Here is a 24,324-nt window from a genome sequence, read left to right on the forward strand (position 1 = left end):
TGAAATTAGCATTTTTTTTATTTTAATTCATATTTAATTTTCTTATTTGAATTATGTTGTAAGTTTCCTTTCATTTTACATTGTGTTCTATTACTGAGATTGGTTTGTAGTGAATGTATATAAGGTCCAATGTCTTCTAACAGATAGAGACCGCGCGTGCACCTTTGAGTAAACTATCGCACAACTGATTAGTCGCGCTTTGATTCCTATCAGCTTATATGGAAGTGCGCACAATACTCGATATTTAGTTGTTGAACTAGACTTGGAATTGGTTTGGAAACAATCGAGAATCGCATAACAGTTGTGACATAGTTTAGTCAAAGGTGTCAGCCAGTGTCAGTTAACAGTGGTAGAGCCCGCTTTAACATCTTCGCACGAATAGGCCGGCTCGCCCGGTGTAATACCACGACCACACAGAAAACAGGCGTGAAGTGGAAGCAATTCCGCGTTTCGTCTGATGAGTGTGGTGCCGGAGGCCTAATTTTAGTCACTTTCCCTTTCCACCCTTTTCTTAAGAGAAAAAGGAAGGGAAGGAAAAGTGGATTTGACGGTGGAGGAGACGCATAGGAAGGGGAAATGTCCCCTTTATGTGCGTCTCCTCCTCCGTCAATCAAGGGTTGGCAGCGCATCTGCAATTGCGGATGTCTATGGGCAGCGGTCGCTTTCCGTTTCGGTGGATTCAGGTGGTCGCTTGCTCGAAAAAAAAAGCCCACTTAATATTAGAAATGAATGATTTAATTTCAAATTATAACTATGTATAATATTATTAATCAATAATTAAAACTGCAATGGAGTTTTTTTTGGATTCAAAACGAGTAAAATATTTTTATCCTATCAGTTTAAAATAATTATACTGAAATAAACTTACTCAATATACGTATCTAATTAAAAATCCGCACATACATCGATCATCATAAAATCCGCTAACCTTCGTTATACAATTTACTTCGATGTAAGTATCCTCATTGCAAAATAAACCTTGGCTAAGAAAAATGCGTGCAAATTTTGCAATGTCGCATGAAACCAGCGTATGTGGAGCAAAACGAACGCATCCAAGTATCTCCGGCGTAAGTACTAATGAAGTCGTTCTATATATCAATCTTGCAATTTTTAGCTTAATAAGGACCATTTATGGTTTCATTTTATACCGTAAATAGAAATTTGTTATCTACTAATTAGTTTTCTAGGTTAAGACACATTTATTTCGTTGTATATTTAAGTACAAACACAAACAAAAGGTTAGTTACGTGTCAACGTTGAAGTTGAAATTGAAGTTCATTAACCATTCTCTCGTAATTCCCACCAATTCGAAATTTAAAGTTTCTTAAAATAGGATGGACATTTTAAACCAATACACATTTTGAAATGAAAACAAAATCCATACTCGAATGGTCAGTTCTCTTTGAACTTAATAGATTCAATTTTGATAACGCGGCTAAGCAAAAATAATTCCGAACGTTCTAGAGTCAGCTCACACCATTGACTAACTATCGCACAACTGTTGTACGATTGTCGATTGTTTCACAGCCAATTCAACTGTTTATTTACACAGCTAAAAATCGAGTAGTGTGCGCACCTCCATATAAGCTCCTAGGAATCAAAGTTCTACTAAACAGTTATGCGATTGGTTAGTCAAAGGTGCGCGCGCTTGTAAAACTTTTAAACTGAGGACACATTCATTTTTATACTCACTTTGTCGAGTCAGTAATGAAAATACGATTATAAATCGTAACGAAGTGGCGTTAGATTAATATCTAAGCGCACCCGGGGGTCTTTGTTAAATGAAACTCAATAAGTAAATTAATTTTTTTATTAGTTACTTTTATGCAATGAGATAAAATAAAAGAATACGAGATATTTGATTAAAATAATTACTTTAATGATATCTTCCGATAACTAATAAAAATGGTTAAATAAGATTTCTTTTAAAAGTCAAAGAAAGATTTAATTATTTCATTTCTAGATACACAAAAAGTTAGTACAAACTGGATCTAGATTTGGCGTCTTATAATAATAATCTTCATGGAAAGAACTTAATTATCTTCTGTATTTTATATTTTTGACCGACTTCCCAAACGAAGGAGGTACTCAATTCGTCTGTATGTTTTTTATCTTCAGTTTTTTATGTGTGTTATGTAGTGTCTTGTACTTTAACTGTGTTGACTGTTTAACTTGTTACCGACAGCGCGGCAGCCAAAAATATAAAACACTTATTATAAAACAAACATATCTTTATTTAAAACTTATTTACACGAATTTATAAAAACTTAAAACTCCAAACTATGTCGATCACATTCTTGACTTCTTCTTTTTATATCTATTCTTTTATAAACGATTATTGCCTTGGTGGCCAGTATGCAACCTCTTTGGCTGTATATATATTGCTTGTCAGCCAAAGAGGTTGTATTTTGAACTCAACATTGACTAACATTTCTTGGTAATTAATTCTTGCAATATACGAAAGTAACCGAAAAAACTATATGATACAAATGATATTAAATTGCCTAATGTGAATTACAATATTACGAAGCCTCATTTAATATTACGACATTACTAAATAGACTTTCATACAAGTAACCAATTGCTATATTACATACGATTGATTCAAATTAATCATTTTTTTTTATAACATAAGGTGGCAAACGAGCAAACGGCCACCTGAAATCGCCAAATTGGCGAAGTGACCGCTGCCCATAGACATCCGCAATTGCAGATGCGTTGCCTACCCTTATCGGACGGAGGAGGAGACGCACATAAAAAGGATATTTCCCCTTCTTATGCATCTCCTCCACTGTCAAATCCACTTCCTCTTCCCATCCTCTTTTTATAAGAAAATGGTGGTAAAGAGAAAGGGACTTAAATTAGGCCTCAATTCAATGACTTCATAGAAATATTCACACTTTATTAATATTATAAATGCGAAAGCTTAGATGGATGGATGTTTAGAGTTTGTAGCCTAAACGGCTAAACGGATTTTAATGAAATTTAGTATAAATATAGAGGATAGTCTGGAAGAACACATAGGCTACTCGCTTTTGTTTTTTTGATTTCGACGCGGACGGAATCCCATACGAAAGCTAGAAATATTATAAATGCGAAAGTTTATACGGCAGATGGATGGATGTTTGTTAGAGTTTGTAGCCTAAACTGCTGAACGGATCTCCATGAAATGTGACATGTATAGGATAGGCTGGAAAACCACATAGGTTAATTATTTTTTATTAATTTTATTACAGTTGGGGGCGAAAGCTAATAAACCTTACTATACATATGTTACGAACGTATACGTTCTAATTGAGACCCTCACAAAATAAGGATGGTTTGCATGACCCAGACGAATTTAAACATAAATATATCTGAGTAGGTCATCTTATATAATAAATCATTTCATTATGCAAAAGTTAAATTATCATGCAGAAAAAATGATTAGTTGCAATGCTATACCATATGCGGATAGTGCATTAGTTAATAACAAATGAATGCGTGGGCGTGGCTTGCTTCGAGGTTATGTGAATTCTTTTTCAAATTGCATAATTTACTATTCATGTGGTGTTATTATATATTGATAAATCAAATATTAATTAAATGCATTTTAAAATGTATAAGAACAGACGAAAAACGAAAAAAAATGTTTAGATTTTCTAAATATGCGTAAAAAAAAACTAAATTCAGATATGACAATTGACAGCATTATCAACTTGACCTTATCCCTTACGGAGGTTCGGCACAGTATGTGCTGCTCTTCCATACATCTCTATCAGCCGTCATATCTGAATCCACTCCTTTCTTAAGCATATCCTCTTTCACACAATCCATCCATACTTTCTTCGGTCTTCCTCTTCCTTTGTAGCCATTCACATTCATTCTTAACACTTTCAGGTTTATGTCCCCATAACATGCCCATACCACGCTAACCTTTTGCTTCTCAATTTCTCCACCACTCGCAGCGTAGTAAATATTGGTTTAATCCTCCGCAGAGGAAAGGTTAATGTCCTAATAATGTTTTAAATGAAATTATAATTTTATTTTGTGGGTAAAACTACAATACAAATTATGATAACAACTAGCTGTTGGTAGAGACTTCGCTCAAGTGAAATTAAAAAAAGAAAATAAAAAATACATCCTATGCTACTTATTGACATCCTAGCTTTTCAATGATGAAAATAGTTTTGATATCGGCCCAGTAGTTTTTGAGTTATTTATATTCATAAAAAAATCCAAAAACACAAATCTTTTCTCTTATATTAGTATAGATATAAATTAAAGACTGAACAAATTTTATTTATAAGGTGTCACTCGTTTCAGACCCCATTTCCACTTATTCATCCAGTTAACAATCTCACTCGTCACAGTGGTAACGTTCGTAAACTCGTCGCAGTCGGCTAATACAGTCGCGCTAGTGGAAAAAGGGCTTTTAACCGTACAGCAACGAGTTTACTGCTGTTACAGCAAGAAGATCCTCTTCAACTAGACTGGTAGTGTGGAATTTAACACGTCATCAGAATTTTTAATTCATTTATGCTAAGCGTTTCTTACTCGTTGGGTATATCATCTAATATTATGCTTTAAATTTTGCATTGCAAATGAGGACTAAATACTTAGTTACTTTCTGTGACGTCATAACAATAGCTGTGTTTTGTTTACAATTAAATAAGTGTTCGTTTTTCAAAAACTTCTATGTTTTTTCTTTTATTTGACTTCCTTTTATGGCAATGGGCTTATATCCTGATCTATTTGTAACTAAATTGATTCGTGGAAACTCGGAGATTTATATTTTTGATTTAAAAAACTTAGTTTTAATATTATACTTTATTGCACATTTTCAATATGTTAACATCTCATAAATATGATAGTAACACCTTCTTTATCTAAATGGCCGCATAACAATTTGCGTAAAATGTTTGCTTATCTTTTTAATTTTCCTGTATTACGTTATCCTAATGCTACTATTTGGTACATAGGAAATGTCTTTATGTATATGTGCATTTCTTTTGCATATGATAGCCAAAAATCATGTACATCTATATCTGGACGAAAACAAATTCATACATAGTTGAGTTCTCAACATCTCTGCCTTAATCTGAAACATCGTAATCCTAAAAATTAAAAATGTAAAAAAACCAGACGAAACATTATGTAGATTGCAAGACTATAAAGCTTTTTAACTAAATTCTTTGGGTAAGTAATCATTTAGTGCTTTCAAACACATATAAAATTTCACCACCACTCAAGAATCTGAAACCTCGTAACCTAGAAAAAGCAGATTATCCATATGAATTAGGCAACACGAATGATACAACGAATGCCACCTAATCCGCGTCGTATTACCATAAATGTGCTAAAAATATCTATGAATAATCAACTGACCTTCAAACCGTCAGAAATTGATTTAGTTTTTGTAACAGTTTTGCAACGTGCTACTCATTAAATGTGAATTTTATTAAATTTATCAGCAATTTGTGAGAGAATAAGCAAGATCAATACATTATCTATCCCTTTTTTTGTAATGAAACTGACAGAGATGTTAATAATTCCTAGAAATGTTTCGGCAGTGGAAACTAAAGATAATCTTTATCTAACCGGTTGCATGGTTACGCTTGTTAGGCTATTGTATGGATGTCCGCTTTCTCTTAACTTGTTTCTTTTTAATTGTAACCAGACAGTGGTCAGTGAATCTTAAGCACAGAAAGACTGTCTTGTATTGTTATGTTTAAGTTCAGAAGAGCAATGAACATCTTCCTGCCCTTTTCCTTACCATTCTCCCATCTCTATCGATGGTATTTCAAAACCAATACGATTTAGAGTTCTTCAAGAAGCATACGTATATTTCATAAAGGCAGGCAATGCATCTGTAGTCTGCAGTTCTGTTGATTGCGTTCACGCCATACATTTGCAACTTCTTTTATAAAAAATCGTCATATCTCCCTCCTTGTTTACATATGTTCTTTTTGTCATCAAACTAATGCTTTCTTCATCCTTTCTCTTTCTTGTAACGAGAGATTTTCAAGCCATATTCAATTGTTTTCAGCCCAAATCACTTTAAGACATCGAATACTCCTTCGTGGACAACAAAGTTATCAGACGATGAAATTTATGCAACACCTAAGTTAATTTATGCTATTCGCACCTTTTTATGCTGCGGTATATTACAGCCAGCAGCAATTATAATTGTTATTAAGTCATTAAGAATCTTTATTATTAGCACCAATCAATATTTACGCCGGTGAAGTTAATGTTGGGTTTATAATCCAATTAAGAAGTTTAGTTTTTTTTAAGATTTAAAACACTGTTTTTTTATAAGTTAGCAAACGAGCGACGGCCACCTGAAAATAAACATCTGCAATTGCAGATGCGCTGCCCACCTTAAATCGGCAGCGGAGACGGTCATTAAGAGGATATTTCCCCTAATTAACCTTCTCATCTACCGTCGAATCCAATGTCCCTTGTTATCCTGTCCTTATTAGAAAAGGAAGGGGAGGGAAAGAACTAAGATTAGGTCTCCGGCACCACACTCATCAGACGAAACGTGGAATAACTGCCAGTTCACGCCTGTCTTCTGTGTGGTCGTAGTATTGCACCGGGCGAGTCGACCCATTCATGTTAAAGCGGGTTCAACCACTGTTATACCTAGGATTACTGTGTAATGGTAATATTGACATTTACCACGTACCTTCTACCATATGTGTTGCATGGTCTATAATTCAAATTAATAAATCGTTTACCGCATTACATAACCTCTGCAAGAACATATGACCTTAAGTTTCGTAATCGATACATCACGCCTTAGGATAACTGAGGATAATTTTCGTATAAAGATGGGGTTGTCTTTATTTACGTTCTTGCAAAATCTTCTTTCGATACAATCATCACATTTGGATTGATACACTAATAAATTCTATATGTTATTAATTGTTGATGGATGGATGTTTGTTAGTATTTGTAGACTAAACGCTTGGACCCATTTCAATGAAAATTGGTACAGATCTAGAGGATAGTCTGGAGGAACACATAGGCGACTCACTTTTGTTTTTTTTAATTCCACGCGGACGGAGTCGCGGGCGAAAGCTAGTTGGATTTATAAAAGATTTTAATTAAAAAATTATTTTCAACAATGTTTATATGGAAACAAACTGAATCTTTCCATTTCTAACGAGTAACTAAACAAAATAAGAAAGTCATGTACATTTTCACTTATCAATATCGTGTAGTATCTAATGACAAAGTATTAAATTCTCGATGTACTTTCAAATTTAAAATACAACATCATAAAATCATTTATAATAAAAATCTTGCAAATAAGATCAGAAAATTTCTAACACAAAACAGGCTTTAATCACCTCACAGCATTCAAGTTTCAAAATAAATTATAAACGCGTAATCCATCCATATTGTAATGTATTTTAAATTGCTTGTAAAGCAATTTAAATAATGTCAAAACTATTTCATATAATTTAAAATAATACTGTAAAAAAATGTGATTCACGGGTTTATTTATTGACACTCGCTACCAACGAACATAATTGCCCTAATATCATAGCGGGAAACCCGCATAATTTCCTAAAGACAGGAGAACAGCACGAAAATTGTCCAGAAAATCATCGACATAATTTGTATGATGTATGAGTACTCAGCGTTGTATAAATCTATTACATATTTTGTCGATAACACTACGAATACTTTCGAGTAAATTTTCGTGCTAGGCGCTAAAATGTCGTAAAACATCATTGTCGTGTATCATTTAGCTGCAATACTCAGAGTAGTCACTAAAGAAACTAGTTTAAATTACCAAAAAGAAATACACTAAAGGAATGTTTTAAAATTCTTCAAACTTGCATTAATAATAATTGATTAGTAATTAGATAACACATAAACATTGATTACACGTCTGTTTTGAATAATTGGAACTGTTTGTCCAATATCCAGTGGTCTATATTAAAGGCTTATTTAAAGAGAAAGTAGAAACTTAACTGACCAACTCTTCATTACGCAATTATGATATTGTAACGTTATAATGATATATCTCAAAGGTTTTGCAAGCGGTTAAGTGTTACAATTCGTACTGAATTAGTCTTTGACCACTCTTGTCTAATCATTCATAAGGAGGTAAGAAATTGTTACGACTGAAAAAACAACAATATGCTTGTACGAAATGTTTGTGTTAAAGGTTCTTTTCATTACCTAATACTTACTTATTAAATAAAAAATCTTTACAAAATGCACGATCTGTAATGTCTTGTACGAACAAAATACATGAAAAACATCTGAAACTAACCTACAAAAGACTGATAGGATTTATATATTTTATACACATTTGTCGTATCTGAGTATACTGATTTGCTGTCGCCTTATAATTTAAAATATTTCTACGTAAGCTACAAAGTTGTATTTAAACGCGGCAAGGCCCTCTATCGGTAAAATCGCACACTACAACGTAAAAGCACTTTCATAATCGATCATGTATTTGTTTGTTCTAACATAATTTGTTTATTTTACTGAACTCGATTGTAGATGGCGCTACTCGTTATGCAGTGGGTTTTATATTTTTACCGTATATACCACTTAACCTCAAAAAACTTATTTTTTACCTTTATTGCACAATATAATTGGAATATAAATATTTAACATTTCGTAACTAAATGCCAATTAAAATTTTCTCGACAACATGCGAACTAAATTGAATAATACATCTCAGAATAGTCTTACGTAGGCACGTTAATACTTTTATTACGTTGAATTGATTTAGCCTATGCATCTGCGAATTCATCTAAGATGAATAAAAAAAATCCATTGTTTGTCGAAATCCTTGTACCAATATATTATCATACTGATCGTCTTTGAAAATTATTGTAGGTCAGGGGGATAGGGGCAGCTGCCCCCTAGAATTGAAAATTGTTATAAAAATTAATTCGAATAGGACCTCTTTGATCTTAACTGAGATTAATGGCTGGCTACGTAAATGAAAATTATTTTTAATCTGAGGTAAATGTCTACATTGCTTAGATTAGATCAGAATTTGAGGAAACAAGGAATTCGTACTGTCACGTTGTTTCAAAGTAGTAACGCTTTTTGTAACGTTAAATTCAATAAAGTAATTAGAAAAACCAAACGGAAGTACCAAAATTACGAAAAACTGCAATTAAATCGTAACTAACAAAATAGAATGGGTCCATTATACAAATTAATTGTGTGTTACATGTGAAGTTTTTGTACACGACTGTACTCTATGCCTATGTGAATGTCGAAACAATAGGATAATGCAAGCTTTGTTTTTATGTATGAGGACAACCTTATTTGCGGAAATCTAAGAAATATAGTCATATTAAAAATTGAAAATTTAACACACTAATTAGTCACTAAGTAGGAATAAAGGTAGTCTTTAAAATCATTCGTCTCTGGGTGCGGCGATAAAATTCTCAGGAAATATAGGATAGTAATGAAGCAAGATATTAAATGTTTCTTTTGGTGTTTCTGTATATCCGAAAGTAATAGACAAATAGAGCATGTCCAAATAAATAAATTAACTAGTCTAAGAAGTCATCAGCTATGTTAAAATTTTAAAGACATGAAGTTAATTATTTTAAGTTAAGTTGTTTCTCGTTGTGACAGTTCTAAGTAAAACAGATCTGGGAGCGGCCCCTTTTTTGTCGTTTAATGAATAAGTTACCGACATCAAGTTTTTATCGAATTTAACTAAAAATAAACAGAGAACGTTAAATTGAATATTACTAAAATAGAATGCTCGTGTTGACTGGGCGTTGTAATACTATTTTTTCTTTATTTATTGCCAGGAACCAACTCCGGATTTTCGCAAATAATTATAAATTAAAAAACTTCTAAGTCAAAATTTGAGTCATTTGAATTCACGCACTTATGTTTAGTATTTATATTTTTAAACACTTACTAGCTGTTTGAATAATTTATTAATAACGCTATTTTTTTTTTTTAAATAATAATCTTTAAAAAAAGGAAAATGACAAGTGTAACAGCGTTACAATTCCGTAATACACTCGGTGTTGTGTATTGGTTTATCCTCAGCGGTATGTCCAAACCAGTACGACTTAGTGCTTCTTTAAGAAACGAACTATTCTCTTTCTCAAAGATCAGCAACGCATCTGCAATTACTCGTTAACTAACGTTACATATTCTCTTTCGCAAATATCATGTTGGTACTCCTGGATACTTTTATCGTAGGCCAGCATTTGAAATATCGAATCTTTTGTAAAACTATCGGTTTAACGTCCTCTATGGGAAGGTGAAGACAGAACTTTTTGTGTTAGCTCCCACGCTGACGGAAACAATACATATCCGCCTTCGATTACATCTTAACCAGAAGATAACCGTAAGAATATATGTTAAGTTTTATTTAAAAATTCGGAATTAAAAGGAATTTTCTATCCATCTGATTTTTCTTGTTTATTATTTTGAACATTGTAAGTTAAAAATCGAGTTAAAATAATTACGAATTGATCTTTTGTTACTTTTATTATGTTTCAATAATGTTTGACCTTCAAAAGAAAGTCATTAGTGAGAAATGTGGTATAAAAACTACCTCATAGACAACAAACTTCAGTTTTTTTTTAAATATTTGAATAATATTTCCGTTTTATCTTAGAATTTTGGTACTTATACCCTGAGTTGTGTTGTGTAAGTTAAAATCACTTGGGAAAATAGAACCAAGAAGTTTATTTGAATTGTAATAATACGTCAAGAATATTCTTTCAAACTATCAAAGTTTTAAAACTGGTCATTTTTCCAGTTGTAGATATGATTAGCAAAGTTTTTATTTTATTATTATTATAAAAAATATATTTAATTTTATTATTCGTACAGTCCAAAGTTTTTGTGATCTAACTCATGAGCCGCGGCAGTGTGCGGTCGTGCGGAGCGAGACGTGTCATTGTGACAAGCCTCCATCTGTAGCCAAGGTCAACTATTGTGCTCCACTTATAATTCTATCTCCGAATAAAGAAAAAACAGTTTTTTTTTTTAATTTTTTACTTGTTTCTTTTTACAGTCATCTTAACCTAAGAAATTGGTAACCTTTACATCACAACGTACTCGTACATACGCATATACACAAAAGAATCATAACATTTCATACAAATGATATTATAAATATACAAAAGAACGATGCTTGCTGGTGTCCCGGCCGCAGACTTAACTCGCCGAGTTATAAATAGCGCAGGTGATTGATTCCCGGATAAACTAAATGAAATTAAGTCTATAATACCCTAGTGGCTGTAGTGAGAGCCTCCGTAGCTGAGGTGGCCGCTGAAGTCGTGGCCGCTGAAGTCGTGACCGCTGAAGTCGTGGCCGCCGAAGTCATGACCGCCATGGCCGACCAGCACGGGGACTTTCACGGGCACGGGCACGGGCTTCTCCACTGCGACTGGGATGTGCTTCTCGATGTGTACGGGGTAAGGCCTGTCGACGGGCACCTTTACGGGGTAAGCTACGGGCCTTTCGACCTCAACGGGAATGTGCTTGTAGACCGGGTAAGGCTCGGGCACGGCGACCTTCACTGGCACGGGGTAGGGCTTCTCGACGGGCACGGGGTAGGGCCTGTCTACGGGTACGTGGACGGGGTATGCGACTGGCTTCTCGACTGGCACCGCAACAGGGACGGGCTTCTCGACGGGGTAGGGAGCGGGCACGTGCACGGGGTAAGGCCTGTCGACGGGTACTTTGACGGGAACTCCAACGTGTTTCACGACTGGGTAGGGCTGGGGTACGGGTACCTTAACTTCGACGGGGTATGGCACGTGTTTCTCCACGGGGTAGGGTTGGGGCACCGGCACCTTCACGGGGTAAGGTACGTGCTTCTCAACGGGGTAGGGCTGGGGAACGAGAACTTTAACGGGGTAAGGCCTGTCGACTGGAACGTGGACGGGGTAGGGCACCTTCTTCTCGACGGGGTAAGGAGCGGGCACATGGACTGGCACTTTAACGTACTCCTTCACGTGAACGGGCACGTGTTTGACGACCTCATAGGGCTGCGGTACGGGAACCTTCACGGGGTACGGCACATGTTTCTCCACTGGGTACGGCACGGGTCTGTCGACGGGAACACCCACTGGGACTCCCTTGACAAGTGTGATAGTCCTGAGGGTATCGGTGTGGGCGCCCAAGTTGATGGAGCCGTAGCCGTGGGCAAGTCCGGCGTCCTGGATGACGTTGTAAGCGCCTCCAAAGCCGGAGCCGTGACCGATGTGGCCGATGTCGAGGCCGCTGATTCCGTATCCGTAGCCGAGGTTCAGGAGACCACGTTTGTCCAGTTTCTTTTCCAAGGGCTCCGCCTTACTTTCTGTCGACTTCTTCTCGCTGGCAGCAGCCGCTGCTACCAGCAGGAAAACTAGGCAGATCTGGAACAATGACGATAAAACTATAGATGTATGTAATTGTTACAAAGTGTATTAGATAATCAAGAAAGCGAACGGACACGGCGATAAATTTAAACTGTTTAAATATACAGCATTGATAGATGATGTTTGCATTATCGTACGACGGCCTCTAAATTATAACATGAAGTTACGTCTGCGTTTACAATTGCTTGATGACACAACTTAAGCAGTTTTTAAATTCGTGATTTCATATAACGATATTATTTTTTACCATTGTCTAGCACTAATTTCATCGAAACTTTCGAATGAAGCTAAGAAAAATGTCTAGAAATTAATATCGAAGTGCCGGTTACCTAATTCTTTGCCACACACTTCTTTCGCACGGGCTTATTAACGTGGTTATTGCGTTTGTCAACATATGTCCCTAATTAAACTACGTCACTGCTGTTTTGTGTAATACAGGCAACCCATGGTCCGCTGCTTTGATGTCATAATGCATTTACATATTAATTGTAGTTTTGTTACAAGAAATACATCGTTTTGCAGAACAACTAATCTTGGTCCTCGAGAATCCTAATTAACAACTTTTCGATGACGTAAAAGTTAAATAAAGTTCTATTTTATGTATTTTAATGAATTGCTTTACAAATTCTTACGGAGTTCACATAAATATTGACATTGGAATTTTAAAATCAACAGCATACGAGGTCACTACTTCACTTTCAAGTTACTAAGTTTAAACGTAAGATAAACAATTTTAAATAACCTTAAGAAACTGTTTTTGTTTTCATCTAATTAATATTATAATTTATTTACTGTTTCCAAAAATCTGATGCGTATTAAACAAGCATCAAGGATTTTTAAACAAGTTTTATAAATGAAAAGCCCAATTTTAGAATATTATCAAGGCTTGTGTCGCAACGTACACCTAAAAAGGTGCAAGACACGAAATTTGTTGCGATTGACATTTTAAAATATTTAAAATCCGAAATAGAAATTTTGGATGCAAAATGGTGTAATATTGAATGCTAATAATATACAAAACTGCTGTTTTATTTTACAGCACTAAGAAGACTTTTAGAATCTCATCTTAGTAATTCAAAGGTTTGCGCTAAAATTTGCCTGATAGGATAGTCTGGAAGAACATATAGGCTAGCAACTTCGCGGATAGAGTCGCTGGCAGCAGCAATTTCTTTAAAAAATATAATAGGAACGTAAGCATTGATATTAAACACATCATGTTAATATATGCTTAACATCGATAATGTAGTAAGGCAAGCGTGAACATTTATCGACGTCACGGTTTATTTACTGATTATAAGCACAACAACATAAAGAAAAGATTTAACGTCTGTCTGTACAAATCAAAGATGACTACAAAAAGTTAGAAGAGATGTAAGAGTAAAGATGATAGAGGAATATAATAAAGTTAAAAATCTTGTTTACCAATAGATTAACAGGCTGGTTGTAATGACGTAATTTCCGGAATTATTTTTAATTCTTCAAATCTACTAACTAAAGTACCAGGATATCAGCTAGTCCAAGAGTTAGATGCAGGCCATTAATATATTAAAATCATTGATTTTCACGCATTTCTTTCCAATCGATTTATGTAAGTTTCCTTGACATTGATTATTGTTATTTCAAAGCGCAATCATGAAGTTTATTACATTGTTTTGTATTATATCATTGTTTATTGCCGACTCTAAAATATTGACTAGTGGAAGTAAGTTTGACTATTTTTTTAATTTATTTTAAATAATTTTATAAATTATTAATTTTAAGTTTCTTTTTAGATGAATTTGAACATCCGTTTTGTATTAACAATGAAACATGCAATTTAATATGTAAGGATTTGTGTAGACAACCAAATTTGCTCGGACTTTGTTTCTACAATAAATGCTATTGTATGTTACGGTAGATATTTTTTAGTTATTGTTGTTTTAATATTAAGGAATAAACTTATCACATATTAACATGGATATACTTTTTTTGCCCGATGGGAATGCCTTACGCATACTCTGCGTAAAGAGGAACGCGCAAGTTATGTGGGACTTTCCCCCCACAATGGGGGGCATACCCATTAAACCCCTCGGTTCTAACGCCTTAGACCGGGGCCACGCCTTCGCTTACGTCCGTGACCACCATGGATGTACTTAATTCAATCGTAGCAAAGTCGAAATCAAGTTCCGTCTATTTGAAATAAAATTTAAAACAATTACGGTATGAGTTAGCGTGTTAGTTCAAAATAAATTATGCTAAACAGACAACAAAGTAGCTCATAAAATGTAATAAGTGATAAAAAGCGACTCGATCATATGTAATCGTATACGCGTAATTGGTTGAACAACATTTCCTTGAGTCATCGTTAAGACAGTTTTATCGATATCAACGATATAAGAATGTGGATTGTAAGGTTCGGATGTAGTTTTTACACTTACATAACAAAACTACTCAACCTGAGTTTATTTTTAAACATGTAATTCAATTGCATGTTGTGAATGTACAATGTTATAGAAATAAGCTTATTAGTTGACAGAAATATTTGTTTTTAAAAAGATTGTGATCGACTTCCTTTTCCTAAAAATTGGAATCTAATAAGAATATTGTTTATTCAGATTTATTCGCAGTATCATATCTTTCCATCTAGTCTGATAAGATCAAATTCTAACACTTTATGGATCTTTGTTAGTCGTCTCTATTGAACTAGAACATTTCACAATACCTGAAGAACAAAAGCTCAGTTCACGAAATAAAAACACAATCTGGCTTTGTTTGTAAGTAAATGATGTTAATGGGTGGGAACTGAGCGGCCTGGGAACTGCAACGATCGGCCCTCTAAGGATAAATACTTTTGCAATCCAATTGCCACGTAATGGCCAGAACACAATTGAACTAACATTCTTTTGAAGTGATTTATCTTAAAGTATTATGTTATTTTTGTTATCTAGAAAGTTCTAGAATATAAATCAAACACCTCATTACCTAAGTCAAGTTAAAATTTGTTTTTGTGACTAAGAATTTGAGGCGTTGAAAACGCAATGAACATCACATATTGCAAATGCTTATTGTAGTAGGTCAGTTTTCATCGACACTATTTTGTTAGCGACTTTATTTAAGTGGTTTGAAATGTATCAACTAAGAAGGATATAATTTTAGTGTATTAAGGAATTATAACAAACTTCATATTTTCGTTGCAAAACTTACAAATTCTAAAGTGGATAAACCAGTTATGTTCTAATCATACCTTTTAAGCTAAACCAAGTTGTATAGGATGCAGATAGAAATTTCGTAATTCTGTATACCTTATTATTTGCATATTTTACTATATCAATAAAATTTTACCTAGTTCAACAAACGCATTAATATTTTCTCCCATATTTCAAATTTAATTTACTTATTTCGTTGTACAAATTAATAACAATTATTTGTAATCAAATAATTGTTCACTTCTTTACATTACTACGTAACCAATTAAACTCGATTAGATAATTGTAAAAAAAGGATCATAAAACACAATCCTTGTCAAACAGTTTTCTTTTACGTAAGTGAATTAGAGACGGTCTGTTTCCCTTTCATGTTACACAAGGAGTATACATACGTCCACTCGGGTTTCCTGACTTCTCTTCCTTGTTTACTAGACCCGTCAGACTTGATCGGAAGAGAAATCTATTGTGACGCAATTGGGTATAGTCAAATAGGGATGTCTGGCCCGGAGATAAAGGCGCTGATATAGTTCTATCAGAAAATATGTAAACCCTATATGGACTAATGGAATAAAAGAGGGCGCTAGTTATCATAATTTAGTTTTACTTAAGCTCGGGTCAGTTAAGTTGTCTATCTATAAGTAAATATACTTTTTATTACAGTGACTATGACTTTAAATGTTAGTAAAAACGCGTTTTGAATTTAATAGCACGTAAATGTATCGTCATTTTAGTCCTAATAGTAAAAAAATGCTGGGTACTCTACAATATCAAACTAATCTAAAACAAAAACTAAACGTCTAAAAAGACTCAAAAGAGATTCATTAAATACTCGAATCTTTATCTACGTTAACAAATAGATTAAAAGTTTATTTGCTCATAAATATTATAATAATGTTACATTAGTTTTAAAGAGTTTCTTGACGTTCTCAAAAAATGTGTTTACGTTGAATTTAATAAACTTCTCCGAAGTAAATTATAATTGCTACTTGATTTAGAATGTTACTTTACATCTTGGTAATTTGTGCGTGTTAAGTATTTGTCGCAAGGCAATCTTGCAAATTACTGTCAATCACTGTTTTGTTAATAAATACTTATTGCCTGTTATTATAACATTATTTAATATTTTTTAATGTTGATCTTTTATTACCGATTCTGTTATAATAATCCGTTTGACCATTAAATTCAGCTTTGAAAAGAGCATTGTAAAGTTTCAAATAGTTAAGCTAATTTAGTTCTCTAAAAGTTATTATTATCTAATCTAAATAACTACAATGGATTTATTTATAGCGTTTTAACGAATACAATTTATTTTTGATGTTAAAAAAATTGTTTTAAATGCATTTTCGTTTCGATTATTAATTACTATGAGGTGGTTTTTAAATTAACAGTAAATCGGATGCGTAATTTATACACATTTATTAATTAGATCTATTAAATTTTAAACATATCCGAGTTGTCCACTAAATATGCATGAAGACTTCAAAAAAGTGTGTCACTATCAAGATGTATTCTAATACAGTACAGAAATCTATTACAGACGAACACTTTAGTCACGGGACACACTTGCGAACACTTTTTTGAAGTCATCACTGAACACACTCGATCACTTAACACTTGATAACACTCACCGTCGTTCTCATGTTGCCTCTTGAACGATGGTTGTTGGGATTCGAACTGGATGTAGTTTGGACTGTGTGTTGTGTATTTATAGGTGGTTATTTGGTAGCACTTTCGCCATTGCCCCCCAGCAGCCTGGATGCGTAGGGTTGCCGCCACTCGTTAGCTTGCTCCTTCGTATTCGTTACATCGACGGCCACGAGGCGGACGCGTCGCGAGATATTTTAATAACCAGCCAGTAACATTTTTTATAAAAACAAACAAAAGAGGTTTCATTCATTAATGAAGTGTTGGAATTTGAATTTTCATTAGTGGAAATTGTAAAAGTTTTGCATACGATTAAAATGTACAGCATCTTAATATCGGAAATTAATTAAAAGTTTTCACTACTTTTCTTTTAATTCGGTTAAAAATACGTAACTAATGAAAGATAAATTAACTACGATAATTATATATGTAATCCATTCAGTTTTATTATCTGTGCGTTTATTAAAAATGTTATTTTTTTTTTATTTTGATTGGATAAGAGTTATGCATTTTATTTCTTTCAAGTGATAACAACGACCTGTGTTCGAATCCTAATAATAGTTTTATACAAACTAAAAATGATTATACTTGTACATTTAAATAAACATATATTTAATATGGCTGAAAACATGAGCTTGTCTGCACCTATAATGGACATTGGAAGAAAACATGATCCTATGAATCTTTCTAATCATGATCCTATAATCACAAATGACCTTTTCATAACGTAAATAAGATTATATTTCAGTTTTGTTCAACGTATTTTGTAGGTACATGATTAAAAATTAGTTAATTAGCATAAAACCTCAGACTTAGAGGTTGATAATTACAATCTACCTACACTTCACCCTCTATTTTTATTTTCAATGATCAAAATACAAATAAATATATAAAAAGGAAGAATGAAACATGAAATCTGATAAATTGATTTATTATATACTTTTCACAATTATAAATAACTAGCTGTCGCTCACGAATCTGTCCGCAGAGTATACAGTAGGGGATACGGTTTCCGCAACTCCACGGCTAGCGCGTATTTTGCTAGAGAACAGGATATGGATTATTCAGAGCATACAATAAGAACATTAATAGCCTATGGGTTCTTTCAGTTGAGATACTTTGAACCTTTCTGGAGGTACGTAGTAACATCCATCCATCTAAACTTTCGCATTTATAATTAGTAAGATTCCAGACTATGATTGAAAATTAATATTTGTAATAACTTTAATATGAAATATGAACAAGGAAATTACGTGTAAGGTAACTGGCGTTCGAAGTTTCATAGTCCTTGTGAGAAACGATTACGCGCAGGCGACACGGAAACTTGATCATTGGATATTACGCATTTAAAACTGAAGTACACACTACTTAACATTCCGGAGAAATTGTTACGTATCAAAATAATCAACTTTTAACGAAGGGAAAACAGATAATGATATTGTGTTTTCCCAAAAATTCTTTTAAATTACTACTCTTGGGGCCCGCCCCACAAAATTGTAAATTGTCTGAAAACAATCTAATATGTAAAATATGTGATAGAAATAACAGATTTTGTATCCTTATCTGACAGTGACGTCATTTTTAAGCTATCTGAGCCTTTCAGCCAGTGGTGGGACACGCTCTTAACGTTATCCGTTACTCCTAATATGGTTATATTCTCATGGAATATACTTTGTGAACATAGTCTACTGGAAAATGTATCATGAAAAAGTTTATTAAAAATAAACAAAAAATAAATAAATCATGTTGCACCATAATACTTAAAATCCTAGTATGAATTAAATATTACATTTTAATAATAATTATAATTGTTAAGTATTTCTTTTTAAAATAATAAAAGGATACCAACGAGGTCGTATTAGATGTAATCTGCAAAACCTAATTATCACTTTAACCTCGACCTAATATTGAATTTCAGATAAAAACTTACCAAAAAACCACTCCATTAACATTATTATAAATAAATCCAGAATGCTTTACGTTTTAAAATATTTTACTAATAAAAAATAACCTTAAACCAGTATCCGTGAGATCTATTTTAATTGTAACGATTGAAAGGTCAATTCCCTTTGTATTTATTCTACGCTAGCTGTTCCCGTGTGGCTTTATTCACGTGAAATAAAAAAAAAACTCTATTTTACTGTTATTTCCAACTTATTTACCCCCTAAGTCTAATAGCGTGAAAATATATAGCCTATAGCGTGTCATATGTGTTGGGCTTTTTTAAAGATAGAATTATTCAAAAATATGTTGTGTTTGCTGACATCCTACGCAATGAAGTAGTGTGTGTTTACGCTTTATAATCGTGGTATTGGTAGATGGATGAATGTTTGTTAGAGTTTGTAGCTTAAACTGCTTAACGGATTTCTATGAAATTTAACACAGATGTAAAGCATAGTCTGAAGGAACACATATGCTCCTTACTTTTAGTTTCACGAGGACGGAACTCTGAGGTAAAGCTAGTAAATAATATTTTTTTCTCGGGACTCTACGTTCCATATAATAATACTAGCTGTTCTCGTGCAGCTTCATCCGCAAGAAATTATAAAACTTTTCTTTTTGTTTACATTTGTCAAATTCTCAATTGCAGATGTCAAAATACCAATTACCTTATTAAGGCAATCTTGCTTCTTGATGTTGGCACCTCGTATGGTATGGTATCTTTCCCACATTAGGGTTTTTAACCAAAAAATTACCCCCTAAGTATAATGGTATGAAAATATATAGCCTAAAGCTTGACGTAAGTGTAGTGCATTTTATTAAACAAAGAATTATTCAAAAACATACTGTAATTGATGACATCTTAGGCAACAAAGAAGTGTGTGTTTACGCTTTATTATATTAGTATAGATTCCGAGTACTCTACTTATATTTCAATACTAGGTGCTTTCCTTACCTTATTTTATGCGTATAATTGTGAAGAATGCGTTTTAATACTTCCTCAAATTAATTATTAATACAAAGTTCGCAGGAGGAAAGGTCGTTCCGGTTACCAATTACTTATGCGTTTCAATAACAATGTTTTTACGTTATTTGTTTACTTTGTTTGTGGAAAATGAAAATTCAAGGTGAATTTAAAAAGTCTACGAAATTGTCTAAATATTTTTCATTAAGCCCGTCATTTTGAAAATACTGGTTTTGATATAAAATTTGTTAATTCTCACTGTCGAGTAACAGTAAGAGTCGACTTTATTTCCGTAGTTGAAGTATCACCTTGTCAATTTTTAGTTATGACATAATTCTGTTAAATAATTTCGATAAAACATATTCCAAATATGGAAACTGAAGTAAATTCGAAAGTTAACTGGTTCAAAAATTATAAATAACTTAACTATTACATAAATAGCTTTCAATAATGTTCATAAATACAAAAAGGTATTATGAAGGTATTCATTTCTTCAATAGAATAATCTTATACTAATATTATAAATGTGAAAGTTTAGATGGATGGATGGATTTTTGTTAAAGTTTGTAGTCTAAACGGCTGAACGGATCTCGATGAAATTTGGCATAGACGTAGAGGATAATCTGGAAGAACACATAAGCTACTCACTTTTGTTTTTTCTACTTCCACGCGAACGGAGTCGCGGGCGTAAGCTAGTTACATTCATAAATTATTTTATTATTATCACACATAACATAGATTTAAATTGAAAAGTATTATAACAGAATCTTTGTAAATAAGTTCAGGTTGCATCACGATGTTGAACGTCGGGTAAATAATGTACATATTACATCCGAAAATTTAAAACACATTCGTACATGGCGGGATTCGAACCCAAGACCTGTAGATTACAAGTCAATCGCTGAAGTAAAAGCTGTAAAGCTTCAAAAAGTGATATGTATTTCTATACTAGTATTACAAAGAGGAAAGATTTGTATTTTTGGCAATGAAATAACTCAAAAACTACTGGGCCGGTTTCAAAAACTCATTCACCATTAAAAAGCTACGTTATCAGTGAGTAACATAGGCTATGTTTTTTATTTTATTTTAATTACACGCAGGTGAAATCGCGAGCAACAGCTAGTATATAATAAAATAAATATCACTAGTTAGAACATATACCGCATACACTTAACTTGTTGACAAGTTTACGTGCTTATGTTCACGTAATCTTTGGACTACTAACCTTGAACTCTTAGACCCTAAAATGGGAGCACCAGGCGGTAGAGTTCAGTATATGATTATAAACCCGCCATTTATGGACCTGACGAGGTTCAACCAGTTTTGGACCTCAACGTTTCCTTACTTAACATGCACTACTTCATGTAACAAGCATTGCATAAACTAGTTACGAAATTGTATATACATTTTTTTATTTAATTAAATAAATATTGAAGAAAATATTCATTATGTAGCTTGTTTGAAATGTTTACGTACCTAGTTTTGTGTTGTTTGTATGTTAATTTTGTAATAAAAATTCTTTGAGTCAACTAAACAACTAAATAATTATTTATACGTTGATATTGTTAAGTATAAGTTAAAATAAACAAAACAATTTTTATTCAACAACATTGTAGAAGCATTTTTGCACCAAAGTTTCTTTAATCGACAATGATTTTTAGCAGATATAAAATGAACAAAAATACCTAAATAATGCAACACTAATTATCACTCTAAAAGTTTAGATAGATGGATGTTTGTTAGAGTTTATTGCTTGAAAGGACCTTGATTAAATTTGGCATAGAATTAGAGCAGTCTGTAAGAACACATAGGTTACTTACTTTTTTTTTAATTCCACGCGGAAGCAGACGCGGCAGAAAGCAAGTAAAACATGAGTAAAAAGATGCACCAATACGCAATATTTATTTAACAATCTTTTCATCAGCGAGTCTATTCAATTGTTTTTGTGACGTCACTCCAGGACATATGACAGGATATCACGATGTCAAGACATAGTAATTTTAGATAATAACAATATTATTGATTGTTATCGACTAAAAGATAAATGTATTTTTTTTAAAGCAATTATACGTCAAAATGCAGTTCCGTTATTCAGTTTTATTCTATTGTTATTACTTGATCAATATTACTAACTGTTAAATATAAAATAACTACTATTATGTACCAAAATAAACTACCAAGGTTATCTCTTGAACTTGATGAAAACAAATCTTGTACCTTTCTAATCTTTGCCTTTGATACGGTTAAAATTAAAAAGAAAAAATGCTAGGCAGTCAATTGTTTTTACTGCATTCTTAATTCAAATAAAAACGCACCGTTCAATAGCTACTAAGGGAACCCCTGAGTGTATTTTAGTATGAAGATTGACACTTAGGGGCCGCTTAGTTAAATTAATAAAGACTCCTCCTTTCAAAATTGTACCGTCAATGCGTCATAGAGTAAGTTGTGTTAAGAAAACGTTAATATTAATCTCTTAGAGTTGACACCGGAGGTCATCCGGACATTAGAGGATTAATAACTTACGAGTAAATTATAAAAAGCAATTGATTTATTTTCATACATTTGAATATTCAACATTTAATATATCACATTACGCTAGTTATTGACTGTCAATGAGGTAATTAAAATGTACCTTCTAAAATGCATGTATTCAAAGCAACTTTGGGAACCTGTAGGGGTCATTAAAACACTCTGTGTGTTCTTAACGAAACCAATTACTTTCATTACCTTAATATTATATGTTTTATTTCGTTATTAACATAGATATTGCATCAATACGTGCGTAATGTAACTGATACTTGTAGGATTACACATCTTACGAGACCACGAGAGAAGTCACAACTGGAACGCAAACTGCGGAAAAACAAGCGAACGGATATTCGATACTCGGAATATTTCGTAATTATGCAATCATTCAGAACAATCGACATGTTAGTCTGCGAGAAACGCTCAGTTATTACTGACAGTTTTAACTGAACAGTTGAACACTTCAGATAATTATAATATTAATAATATCATACTAATGTTATAAATGTCAAAGTTTGGATGGATGGATGGATAGATGTTTGTTAGAGTTTGTAGCCTAAACTGCTGAACGGATCTTGATGAAATTTGGTATAGATGTAGAGGATAGCGTAGAAGAACACATAGGCTATTTTCTTTTGATTTTATCTATACCACGCAGACGAAGTCGTGGGCGGAAGATAGTTTTAAATACTTTTAGTTACAGGACTTGGCTTAATAAAGCCAGCAAAAATTCCATTAGTTCTTATTCTAGATTCATATGCATTTATATTTGCAAAATCTCTAATTATAATTTTGTCACAGATAAGCTTCGTGAATATTACTACACAATATCTAGTCTAGAAGTTTTACGCAAGCACTACAATAAAAAGACATCTGCGGGTCAATGTTCCAACGTGGGCGTGTTTATAAATCAAACGATGTAATTCTTTCGCACATCTATGGGATTTCCTTTGAAAAAAAACATCGTATTTCTACAAATAAGTTGCACAAGATGCGAATCTTTCACATGCACGTATTAAAGGTCCGATTTCACGGTGCGTAATTCCGAGAACACGAGACGACAAACAATGTCGCCTATCCGTAGAACATATTCAGTAACTTTGAGTTGTTCAATTGCGCGTACGGCTTGTAATTGTCGTCAGTCTGTCCGAATCTCCGAATAATTACTCAGTGCAAACGCCCCTTTAATATGCTCATCAATAGATACGTGTGTGTGTGTGTGTGTGTATCTTCGTGTGTGTGACGGTGTTTCGAATCAATGTAGGTTACAACCATTCACAAAAAACGTCGAGTTAGTCGGCGCAACATTCTCGACCTTGTGTCTAAAACAAAGACGTAATTGCCGAAGATATTAGTGCATGTGATGTAAAAGTGATTCGCGTGCCCGCGACATATTGTTATTGTTTTCATGGTCGATTGCAACACGATAACAACCAACTTGTATTAACAAGACCTAGGAGATATCTATACCGTTAGAAATAAACTCACTAATCTATCTTTGACTAAGAAAATTGCATCATACTAATACGAGTATTATAAATGCGAAAGTTTAGATGGATGGATGTTTTCTAGAGTTTGTAGCCTAAGCTGCTGAACGGATCACGTTAAAATTTGGTATAGATGTAGACAGTGGTCTGGAAGAACACATAGGCTACTCACTTTTGCTTTTTTAATTCCACGCGGATGGAATCGCGGGCGA

The 24,324-nt window shown here is 33.4% G+C and overlaps 2 protein-coding genes across 2 annotated transcripts in view; one reads left to right on the forward strand and one right to left on the reverse strand.

Moving 5' to 3' along the window:
* Positions 1-24,324, forward strand: part of LOC106103673 (angiotensin-converting enzyme) — a 102,998-nt gene that overhangs the window by 50,234 nt on the left and 28,440 nt on the right. The window lies entirely within an intron of this gene.
* On the reverse strand, positions 10,978-17,303 carry LOC106103671 (skin secretory protein xP2-like). The gene is made up of 2 exons (XM_013283495.1): positions 17,179-17,303; positions 10,978-12,362 (listed from the first exon to the last, which is right to left on the reverse strand). Exons 1-2 carry the CDS (start codon positions 17,188-17,190, stop codon positions 11,232-11,234), a joined length of 1,143 nt encoding a protein of 380 aa, XP_013138949.1. The 5' UTR covers positions 17,191-17,303; the 3' UTR covers positions 10,978-11,231.

Source organism: Papilio polytes, unplaced genomic scaffold (genome assembly GCF_000836215.1).
Source record: "Papilio polytes unplaced genomic scaffold, Ppol_1.0 DF823731.1, whole genome shotgun sequence".
Taxonomy (NCBI): domain Eukaryota; kingdom Metazoa; phylum Arthropoda; class Insecta; order Lepidoptera; family Papilionidae; genus Papilio; species Papilio polytes.